Source organism: Nematolebias whitei, chromosome 2 (assembly GCF_014905685.2).
Source record: "Nematolebias whitei isolate Nwh7 chromosome 2, NemWhi1, whole genome shotgun sequence".
In the NCBI taxonomy this organism is placed as follows: domain Eukaryota; kingdom Metazoa; phylum Chordata; class Actinopteri; order Cyprinodontiformes; family Rivulidae; genus Nematolebias; species Nematolebias whitei.
This window is the reverse complement of record NC_056499.1, coordinates 16,874,459-16,886,647: the sequence shown is the minus strand read 5'-3', so window position 1 is coordinate 16,886,647 and position 12,189 is coordinate 16,874,459. Positions and strand designations below refer to the sequence as shown.

Here is a 12,189-nt window from a genome sequence, read left to right as displayed (position 1 = left end):
GCACATCCACATAGTGGACCAACCAGTTTGCTTGTGAGAAGATGGTTTTTGGGGCCCACCCTCTTCCCCCTCGAGGCAGCCATGTAGTGAAAGTGGTTCAAAACATCAAAGACTTAACTTTATTGGCTTCATGATTTATATTTTGACTGGTCTTCATGACATAGCAGTGAGTAATTATTTAATTACCCCCCCCCCCCCCCCACACGTTGTAATCAATGTCACACCTCTTACATTAGATAAAGTTTTTATTTTGGGGGTATGGTCATGTGAATTTTTTTATTTTATTTTTACATTTAGTGTCATCTTATTTTAACGTTGACACTACAAAGGCTGTATTTTTCAGCAGTGATGTAACAGCATTCTCCATTTTTATGAGAAGTTTTCGCTTAGCCCGCTAGCTGCAGCCATGTGTCCCTGCCTCTGCCTCGCACAAACTCAGTCCCTCGAGGGTAAAGAGATACTTTTGTTCGGGACACAGCAGCCTGGCGTCGGAGACTGCTAGCTTTGACTCCGTTTGGTCGGTTGGTCTGACCCGAGCTGTTGCGAAGATGTGTGCCCGCTACTTCACGAAGCTCCTCTGGGGAAGAAGCGAATCGTTCACCGGATGATGGACAGGAACTACCCGAGCTCCAGCTTCGCGGACGCGCTGGCTGCACCAGCACAGACCGCGGCTTCGTGGGCCTATGACCGCGGCTCAGCTACCATCAAACCAAGGTAAGGAGATGAAGGAGAGGGCGGGACACCTTCCCAAGGAAACCTCGATGATAGAGGGCCTAGCTTGAATCTTGGGGCGAACAGCAAACTTTGCTGTTTGTTGTCAGGAACAGTGATTTTGGAGAAAAATGTCTAAATGGAAACGGAGTTGTAGAGCTCGACTTGTCAGTGGGTTTTACCTTGTTGTTGTTGTTGCCCCCCACATTAAGTTTTCGCTAGCAAACCGTCTTCTCAGCATGGCCATGGACTGTTGCCAAATAAATAAAAAAACGAGTTAATTGAATATGTATTATGAGTTGACCAGAGCTGCCCACATTTACATTTTACGCGCATTTTCCTTGATCCATAATTGACCCCTGACGCCAAAACATGTACGCAGCTAATAGTTTCATCACAAGTGAATGTTTAAGGCGACGTGTCGGTATTTGTATTTCTGCCATTGTTTCATGTTTAAAAACTCTACAGCTGTATTTTAATGTGCTTATTTCAAAGATAAGGCAACAACTACATCTGTAAACGTTTTAAAGGCCCAAGTTAGTCTTCTATGTGCGTCTGATTTTCTTTGAATGAAGACTGCTACTTTTAGCACTGGTGTTTCTAGACATCAAGTAAAGTGCATCAGCTGATATTTAATTATGTCATGTAATTCGTTTAATTTTCCACTATTTCAAGTCAATCCCTAAGAGAATAGTTGCATGATTTCAGCTATCTTTTGTCAAAAAGACCACTAAAGAGCCAAAATGACCCCCTTTATAGTCTGTTCTCAACAGATATGTTTACTTTCTGACTGAAGAACACTATCAAATTTACTGGATTTAATTTAATGAGAGCGTAAGTTATTATTTCCAGAGATAAACAGATGTAAGCACATCCCACTGTGCAAAGCTGAAATCTGAATGCTTAAATTATGAGAACCTGCTAGTCTAGATACCTGTTTAAGAATAATATGTTACAAATAAATGATGTAAGATCTGACCTCCTGTAAAAATCACATGTGGAGTTCCTCAAGGTTCTGTACTTGGACCGGAGTTATTTATTTTATATGTGAATGACTTGGTAAATGTGTCAGGACTCCTTAAACGTGTTCTGTTTGCACACGATACCACATTTTTTGTTTGGATAAAGATCTAGAACGGATGTTGGAGTTGATGCAGACAGAATTTATAAAAATACAGAAGATTATTATTGTTTGAATTCATTTTTTGTTAAAAAGGGGCAGATATAAGTTTTTTTTTTTCTTTCTGCTGCCTTTCATTTTATTTGTGATTGTATTTCCTATTGTATATAGAATTGTTTTGTTTAAAAAAACGAATAAACTTTATAATAATAATACTCAAAACTTTGCAGACATTAGGTGGCAAGTTTTCCAGCAGGTTTATTTTCTCAATACCTTCAAATAATGCTTGTTGCATAGTTTTACAAATGTTTTGTCTGGCTTGAAAAGATTAATAATGGTATCAACTCCTGCAACAATAATAAAAGCATTCAACAGATAAAACGAACTATTTATAGCACTGGTATGATCTAACATAATGTACTGATAAAATATTTATCCAGTATTTTCACTGAGCTATTGTTACTTTTTATCTGCAAGCAGGATGTGGGGCCATAGTTTGTAAGACAGCAAATACGTTACAGACTCAACACCTTAAATAAACTCTGTAAATATAGATAAATCATTTAGATGCTTTATTTTAAGCACATTCTTCTGAGGGTGCCTGAATATTGACATTTTTGGAAGGTCAGTAACTTTTTCTGAAGCTTCAAGTGTTCCCAAAAGCATTAGCATTTTGGAAAATATCAAGTTTGTGACAGTCAGCTATATACTGGATTTAACTAATGTGACTAAAACCAATTTTTAGTTTGTGAGGTGATAAATAATGCAACAATCATTCTTACATTGAAGATTTGTGGAAAACTTTGCCATCTTGTAGTACTTAATTACTGAACTGTTTACTCTCCAAACTAAAGCCTTTTTTAAAACACGTCATTTAATTTGTTTTGTTGATTCATTTTATATTTTCATGCTTAGCTGGGTGGCTCATTGTTGCTTGTGAGGATGAGAGAACTTCAGAAAATCACGTTTGTTTTTTGTATACATAGTCCTAATTATGGTGCAGCACACCTTGATGGAGAGCTCCTCCAGCAGCAAAGCTACACCTCCACACACCAGCCTCCCACCTACACTACAACAAACATCCCAGTAGCTGCACGTGAGTTACTGATCTTTTGAATTTTGGTTTGAAAGGGACAATTTATCTGACAAGCTGATATTACTATACTGTAATGGCATTTTTAACTGATAATTTTTTTTAGTATTTTTTTAAATTATTTTTATTTTTGTTTTTACCATCAGGAACATTTGAGTCAGGCAGAAGTACTCCTGTGACCTCAATCATGAGCTTCCTGTCATCCATGGAGTCAAGAAGTCTTCAGGCTGGTCCTGTTAGTGCCTCATTGCTTCCTCCTTTTAAACCTCAGTCTTGGCCCTCTGGTAAAAACCTTCTTATACTATTCTTTGTATGCTTGTTCAATTCAGCAAATTGTTATTTTTTTCCTCTGATTAACATCATTTGATCTGTTCCATGCAGGTACCAACTCCTCCACAACAGAGTTGTATATGACTGGTGCCCTGCCATCCACAGCCACTTTCCCCTCTCCTGCTGCTCTGTCATCCTTTCAGCACACTGGTGCCTACCCTTCCAGGAGTTATGCTTCTAACTCTTCCCTGGCTCTGTCAGACCCTGCCTTCAGCACTTCCACCAATGGCCTGTTCCCTCACCATGACCCGCTGCTACATCTCAAACCAAGCCAGGCTGTGCTTCCTGTTGCCCTGGCCTTCAATCATCTTTCTGGGCCATCTCTGGGCTCAGCTCTGCCTGTCCAGTCTTCCACATACCGCTCAGCCCAGGAGTCTGCCCCCCACCTCCTGCAACCTCAATATAACCTTCTTCCTTCTGTCCTGCCTGCCTCTCATGGTGTCCCACAGCCCTATGGGGCTACCGTTTTTTCGAACTCAATTGAAAGAGCTCTTCAGCGTGAATGTAGTGTGATCAAGCACCACCAGAGGCCTTCAAGTAACCACATAGCCTCAGAGGAGTTGCCTAATCCAGAGCACTCTTTGCAGGAATACTATGGCACTGGGAGTGACGCAGATGTGTCCTACCAGGAGGACCCATCCCGCAACACTCCGGTACCCTGCAGTCCCTCCTCAAGATCAGACTCTACCCAAGTAGTCAACGGTTCTCCAAAGTCTAAAACTGATTGCACAGCACAAGCTAATTCATCTGCTTCATTGCTGAAAGGTGAAGACTGTTCTTCCAACCTAGCTTCACACCCTGCTGAGAATGAAGAGAGTCACCCTCAGAACCTAAGAATGAGGTCTCCTGAGCACTATTCTTCCCCTGCTCAGAAACACAGCTCGGTGATTGCCAGTCAGCAATCAGTTCAGCTATCAAACCTAATGTCCAACACTTTGTCTCAAACCTATATCACACCACACACACAGTCCCAGACCTCCAACTCCCCCCAAGAAAAACTTCCTTCCCTTTTCACTACTCTGCCTTCCCTTTCTAGCCACTGTGATAATGTGGCTTCTGATAGCCAAATTTTTGTTTACTCGTCCACTCCTGGGCTAAGCCAAGAGCAGGGGGTCCAGCATGAACCCCAGGTCCATAGCTTGTGTCAAGAAACCTTCTCCGAGAGCTTCTCAACCTCCCACTCTCTAGGTGCGTCAAACTTAACTTTTACATCTCCATCACAGGAGCAAGATTCTGTAACGTTGTTCCAAAGCTACAACACAGGACAATCCCTCAATTCTCTGTATTCACCTGATTGTGTACAGAGTCTTCCATCAAGCTCTACTGTAGATTATAGCCACATGCAGGACTCGCTGGGTGGTAAAACGCATCACAGTCTGTCCCATCAGCAGACACACATCCAAAATGTTTTGTCTGTATCATTACCTACCTTCTCATCTGCTCAGTCCTTACAAGATGCCATAACGGCTTCTGTACAGAACATAAAGCCGACATATGCCAAACAGAAACTTGAAGAGCTCCCTTTACAGGACATCGAGGCTCTAAGACAAGTCTCTATGATATCTGTTGCTGATAACAGTATGGTGTCTCATAATAATGTCATCTATGTTGTTTCAAAAATAGATAATCACAAACCACAAAGTGTTATTCGAAATAATTCTCATTCAGAAGAACAGTTTATAGGGCATAGTCATATGGGTTCAGCGCAGGTAAAGAATGAGCATATGGGTTCTGTGAGCCAGCAGCAAATCTGTTTAAACAGTGGCAGTGCTCCTGAAGCTGCAAACACAACAAGTTCAAACTCAGTCGTTCCCTCGCATGGACCTCTGTGTTCAGACCAACTCAAGCAGCCCCCTGTTCAACTGAGTTCTCCTGAGTCACATCAACAAAACCAACAAAGCATTAGTCAATCTCAAAGCCAAATTCCAGCAGCCCGCTCCCAGTTTATCTCACTTCCCAGCTCTCAGGTTCTTCTTGAGTCCAACCAGATGATTCTGGTCCAGCAGCCTCTTGTCCACCACAATGAGAACACTTCAAAGTTGGTATCTTTGCAAGATATTCACCCAGCTCAGTGTTTGGGTTCAGCTCACGTGCAGTACCTTCAGATGGACCGAGACCTACTGGGTTCCAGTGTCACTGAAACTCAAGCTCAGCAGGTCACAATCATGTCTGAACCAAACTCGGAATGTTCCTCTAAGCATCATTACACCCAGGCTGCAAGTCAGCAGCCAGTCGACACCAAGAACCAGTTTAATCTTCACTCTATTTGCTTCCCAGACTCTATGCTGCTGGCAGACGACAGAAATATTCTGTCAAATGTCGACGACATCCTGGCTGCCACTGTGGCAGCCTGTGGTGTCGCACCACAAGACTTTGTTAAAGCTACATCTTCTGAGGTGGAAATGGCAGGAATTGCAACTCCTGTTGATTCCAAAGGACATCTCCAGACTGTTGATATCAGACAAATGTCACCTAGTTTCTCGTCAGCACAACATCCAATCATAACTAACACTAACGGTCACAACATCAGCATGACACTGAACCAGGCCCAGATTGCTACAAACAGTCAGGGTCAGCCTGTTCACCACAACAGTACTGCTGATCTGAACACAAATGGAAATGGAAGGAACTCTGAGATCGACTACAACTCGCTAAGACAAGCGTTTGATCCTTCGGGTGTCCAGAACAGAATTGAAGGGAGCGCAAACTGTGCTGAAACACAAGACGTCTTGATAAAATGCCCTGTTGGTGAGGGCTCTCCAAATAAGAAGGCACGGTCTAAGTCCTCAACCAAACCAGGAGCTTCTGAGGATGATGGAGCGGCAAGAGCAGCCAAGCGCAGTGGACAAACAAAGCGTCAAAACTCCAGGGGCAGTGATGTCAGCTCACCATCTGCTCCACAGAGTACTTCTGATGGTTGTCCACTACAAGAGAGAATCAGGCAGAAGATTCGTGAAGTGGAAGAGAAACAGCCAGAGGTCAAAACTGGCTTCATTGGTTCCTTCCTAGATTTCATCAAATCTGGCCCCAAGCAGCAAAACTCTCAAAGTCCCGCAAGAACAATTAATCGCCCGAGAAAACCCTCCACCTCATCTAAACAGGGCTCTCTGCCTGCTTTGCCTCCCAAACTGCAGACTCTGCCTGCGCCTTTGCTTCCCCAGGAGAGTCTAGGAGCGAGCTCTCAGCAGAAACGGCTGGATGAAGATCTGCAAAGGAACCTGGAGACTCTGCCGTCATTCAGCTCAGATGAAGAGGAGAGCACTGGGAAGAACCAGGCTCTAAGGAACAGCATAAGCTCCGCTCTCTCAGCTCTGGATGAAACTTCAGATCGGAGAACAAGGACAGGTAATTTCATCCTGCTTGAGCCTGTCAGGTGATGTGTCGTGTTGGCACATGCAACTTTAAAATAGATCATAATGTAAACACAATCTAGTAAAAATAAATGGAAGGGATTGCCTGAGCTTTCAGTGTACCGTCTTTTCTGCTATACATGTTGCACCGCCCTATAAGTTGCATCAGTCCAAGTATTTCTTATAAAGTGGAAAAACCCACAAATATGTCGCTTTGCCGTATGCGTCACATCTATTGTGCGTCACTGCTGATGTGTCTCATTTGTTATGCGTCACCGCTGAAAACCCAGAAATGTGGGCCGAACCCGGTAATGTAGGCCGGTGTTGTGCCAAAAATTGATGGGCTGTCAAATGATGGCCACAGGAGCATGTACGGGAAGACTTTAACAAGAATTTAAGAAGATTAACACTTAAAAACAATAATTTTTTTGCTTGAAATTAAAGTGAAGGTGTGTCTCAGTGTAACTTTAACTTAATAAATGCACTTTGACGGTCAAATCAGCTGTATTTTGCTGGGGCGGTACACCGAAATGAAGCTGATTCGGTTGCTCCAGGCAGAAGACGGTGAGTCTTTGGCAAACCGATTGTGTCATTAATAGCCACTTTTACATATTACATGATACAACGGCATGCCATTCTGCTCTAGTGCCATCTAGTGGCTGAAAATGGTAGTGTTCAATTTTTTCAGACAGAATGAATGAAAACTGTCATATCTCAACCAAAAATTGGTTTATAAATATGGGACAAAAATCCATAAATAAGTTGCTTCGGTGTGTAAGTCGCAGGGCATGTAAATTGTGCAAGAAGTGCGACTTGTACAGCAAAAAATCTGGTAGCCACACAACATTTTCACTTCTTCTTGGGAATAAAATGTTAACCAGAAGCAAAAGAATCATAAAAATGACAAAAACATAAAGATTTAAACATTTCCTTTAATCATTTGTGTTTTGTTTTGTTACAAAACATTACCTGCAACGTCCGTCCATTATCTTTAACCACTTCTTCCTTTCAGATAACCAAATCCTTGGTTCAATGATGAAGCCAGACCAACCTCCCACCACCGCTCCCACCGTCATGCTGCTCTGCTTGCCGCAGGTATCCACGCCTGCACCGACGGTAACCCCAGTCTTAGGAGTGACAACATTTTTGACCAAAGAGGAGTTTAAAATTGCCCCAGCTGGCAAAATGGCTGTGCAGCTGACGAACGTGGCCATGGAGGGCCTGACTGATGAGGAGCTGTCTGACAGCGGAGGAGAAGGAATGTATCGAGAGAGGGACGAGTTTGTCGTCAGAAAGGAGGACATTGAGGCCTTGACGGTATTTGAAGTTGGAACATTAGCAATATTCTGCAAGGTTTCTCTTCAGAAGAGCTTATTAGATTCACAAGAATTGAACAGTTTATAAATGTAAGAACTTATCAACTTCAATTTGTTTTAGTTCCCAGTTTGCAACACACATTTAGTATTGAGAGCACTCATTAAGATTATTTGTTTCCTAAAAACAATTTGGTTAGCAGAAATGCACACAGCTGGTTAAAACTGAAAAGCTACATAGATGAGTGTGCTCATACAAGTTTCAGAGTCATGTCAGAATGAAACTGCAGATTTTTGTTGCATATCTTACAACATATGCCACTAAAATCTAATGAAACTCCTGTCTCGCTCTCAGCTGGGCTCAGCAAAAGATAAATGAAAAGAAATTTAAAATATACTTTGATCTAGGCCTGTCGCGATAAACAAAAAATCAGTTAATCGCATGATAAATGAAAATTATCAACCTCATTTCCATTTATCAGCTTTATCGTTTCTTCATGTGTCTCTTTCTACTGAAGACACTGGATGATGAAAAGCTCAACTCCGGTGCTTTTCACTGATCCCTCCCTTTCTCTTTTCACTGTAAAATCCGTTCTAACCATCCAAAATTGTGTTTTTTGGATCGTTAAAAGCAGCTAAGCTGAGAAGCTACGAGCTAAGCTAACAGGCCGACCTCGGGGAACAAAACTCATTCTTGTCGAAGCTCCAAAATTCACGGTTGAAACCTGTGCCTTTGTGTAAACAGTTGTTTTTCTCTGCAAAAAGAAGCTGAGAACTTGTTTACTGAATTTGTTTTTGTTTAATTAAAAACTTTGTGTGAAAAATGCTATGCTAAAGAGCTCAAACCACACCGAGCATACGCCATTTTGAGAACCGGACAAAAAAGAAGGAGACAGCCCTTGTCACGTCAAGGGTCCTCCCTCCCATTTTTCTTAAAGAGGCACGCCGCTCGTTCCCTCACTATCCATCCTTTGGTTCAGTCTTCGACTGCCATTCGGTGGTCAAAAAAGGTACTACACTCAAAATAAAATCAAAATTTCTTCTTAAATTTGACAATAATTACTAATTATTGTCAAATTTCAAACAATATTATCGTTTATCGCAATAATTTCTGCGACAGTCGCCCAGGAAAATTTGTTATTGTGACAGGCCTACTTTGATCAGATCTGCTTTTTTTTTCTGTAAGTGAACTTCTGCCACATCTTGAACCTAATTTTGTGCTGTCTTGCATGCGTGTCTGTAGGCAACAATGACGGCAGGCACTGAGCCTCCTGCTATTTGGAAAGTCCAGAAGGCTCTGCTGCAGAAATTTGTGCCAGAACTGAGAGATGGAAAGAGAGTCTTCTTTGCCACTAACAGTGTAAGTTACAAAAAGTATATGCAGTTGTGTTCTGACCTTTTGCTATGATACACATTTTATCTTTGTGTTTGTAGTACTTAGGGTACTTTGGTGATGCCCAGAACATGTACCAGAGAGTATACGTGAAATTTTTGGACACTGTTAACAAAAGGGAATATGTGCGAGTTTGTAGTAGGAAGCCACGCTGCAAACCCATGAACTCATTGAGGTACGCATGAAGTGCTGACTGATGTAGGCAACTAAATTAAATTTAATGGTTCCGAGTTTTAATTGCTCTCATTCTACCTCACAGGGGTTCTCAGGTTAAAACTCTGCTTGGCTTGACAGCTCTACCGTCCTCAGTTTTCCAGAACCAAAAGCCCCGAGTCAAACAAGTAAAGCCCAGGGTGGAGCCGCCGCCCAAGAAGAGGAGGAAGTGGAAGGAGGAGTTTTCCTCCACGGCCTCGAGATCATTTGCAGAAGAAGGTGTTGAAGATGATCATGAAGGAGCCTTTAAACGTCATTTTTGAAATGTATCTGGAAAACTCTTAAATCTTAATCCTCTTCCTGTTTTTTTTTTTTTTTCCTCTTCTTATCTGTTACACTCTCAGAGTTAAACCATTCGTTTGCTTCAAGGCCCCTGAACACACGAACCATGAAAGAGACGTTCAGGAGCTTCGTGGAGCTGCTCATCAGCATCGCCTTGGACGAAGACGTGCTGACAGCTCTGGAGAAAACAAATGGTTGGTGATCTAAATTTTGGATGTTGCACAAACGGTCCGAGTTAAGTTATGCTCAGTTTGGGACGTGCACTTGTTTCGTTTCAGACGTGTTGTTGCTGCCTCATATGAAAAGAGTAGACGGGATGATCGTTGACAACAAGAAACGCTTGCTTAACAAACTGCACATAGGGCAGGCCCTGAAGGTATGTTTTTGTACCTGTTGAAAGTTGTGCTTGGTGTGCAACTTGGGTAAAATAATAAAATTAACAAGGTTTAATTACGCAAACGGAAAGCTGCCGTACAGAATCCTCGTTCTCATTGTGAAGCTAACTATCTTGTATGGTTCAGACTGCTCTGGACAGCTTCCCAGAGATCTCAGTGGTGACTGAGTTGAAGAAGGACAAGGAAACGCCCGCCTTTAAGGTACGCCTCAGTGGAAAAGCATACAACAAGAAGACTATGAAGCCCTACAAGATGCCGAACAAAGTGCCTCAGGTCAGAAGACGTTTCGGTCTCATTCTTTGTGCTTTATTTGTCCAGCAGAGGGCGCAGTGTTCCTTGCATTTCTTCATTTTTGTTTTCAGTCAGAATATTTAGGTTTGGTTGTAATCACAACAGTCCCAGGCAGGAACTTGTACTTGAAATTATTTAACATCTCATTCAGTGCTGTTGTTTGTTTTATTGAGTAAGAATAAAAAAAGGATCATGTATTACTTTTGATACAGTTTGTTAAGATAACTCCCAAGAAACAACATCCCAACACATCATTTGACTTAACTGCTTTGCACTAAAGCTCTCATGTGCGTTTCTGCTTTCTTGGTCATTATTCTGAAGAAAACATAACTGAATATCCTGAAAGCGTTCTAACAACTTGTGTATTTCCCTCCTCTAGGAGTACGCAGCGGACCAGCAGAAAACTCAGTGGTTCTCTCTGTACCACTCTTTGCAGCATTACAAATACCACACATACCTCATGTGTAAGGACGAGGTAGGACATTTTGGATAGTGTGTGTTAATCTGCTAAATGAGTGTGATTTCACAAGGAAGATTTTGCAGGTTTAACTTTGTTTATAAATTATTTTGATGGATTAATTTTTTTCGGATTTTTAATATTCTTTCTTTGTGCTTGTTTCCTCCAGATTGCATCTCTCTGGGGTCAGGCAGGAGACCTGGGCCAGGAGGAAACTGTACAAAAGTGTCTGCAGAATGGAGCTTGGGTAGAGAGGCTCTTTGACCGCTTTGGGGAGCTAATCAGTCAAGTGCAGCAGGTCTGCAGATGATTTCGCCACGGCAAATTAACTTTAAAACGAGGAAAAACACAAACAGACAAATGGATGCTTGAAAATCACTAAAGGCCACAGATATGGATGGGATTTGTCCTTCAAGCCACAAAGAGGAGTCAGGAGCAGAAGTGCAAATTTACACTCTTACAAGAAACAACTTGATCAACAGAGGATGCAGACTTTATTTTGAAAAGACCTCCATATAATGAGACTGTAGTTTTAGGAGCCCACTTTTTATGGGCCTTTTTCTAGATTTATTTTTATGTTTAATTATCCCTCTCTTTCCCATTAAATGTCACATCATAACACTAAACTATATTTATGCACTAGAAGGAAAGCAATCAGGATAGGAACTAGAGCACAACAATTAAAATGCAGGAATTTGACTGCCTACTGTTTTAAACAAGTCATTCATTTAAGTAGGCTTCCATACAGAGTTGATATATTGTAAAAGAAAAAAAGGCTATATATTATATATAACTAGTTATGTACTGTTTGCAAAACATCCATTTTGTAAGCGTGCCAACATATACATAATGTACATTTTGTAGAAAAGAAAACTGCAGCAGTCTTAGTTTTTAAGTTTTGTGCATCAATTTCTTCACACAAAATGCATTTTAAGAGTCAGTGCAGTTCCACCGCTGCACATCACTTGTCAGAGATCAGTACCTTGAATTATTTTAGGGTAGAATGAAATAAACAGAAGTGGTCTTTAAATTGCTTTGCACACAAAAACCAACATTTTATTACAAAACTATATTTTTTTGCAGAGGTAACTGTTCTCTGTCCACTGCAATTTTTAAAGTCGTGTTTATTTTTATTGTCTTTCCACGATTCTTCACACAGCTGACTGTCAGAAATTTTGTGATATCAGAAAATAATCTATAAACATGCAGTTTGTAAATAAAGTGGCACATGTATTAGATGT

At 41.4% G+C, this 12,189-nt stretch overlaps 1 protein-coding gene across 1 annotated transcript; it reads left to right on the top strand.

Annotated features, from left to right (window-relative positions):
* The first annotated feature begins 402 nt into the window (after positions 1 to 402).
* On the top strand, positions 403 to 12,171 carry qser1 (glutamine and serine rich 1). The gene is made up of 13 exons (XM_037690539.1): positions 403 to 714; positions 2,818 to 2,927; positions 3,071 to 3,208; positions 3,306 to 6,599; positions 7,617 to 7,921; positions 9,161 to 9,277; positions 9,352 to 9,485; positions 9,570 to 9,742; positions 9,868 to 9,999; positions 10,084 to 10,181; positions 10,327 to 10,473; positions 10,871 to 10,966; positions 11,118 to 12,171. The coding sequence occupies exons 1-13, from the start codon at positions 605 to 607 to the stop codon at positions 11,256 to 11,258; spliced, it is 4,995 nt and encodes a 1,664-aa protein (XP_037546467.1). The 5' UTR covers positions 403 to 604; the 3' UTR covers positions 11,259 to 12,171.
* The last annotated feature ends 18 nt before the right edge of the window (positions 12,172 to 12,189 follow it).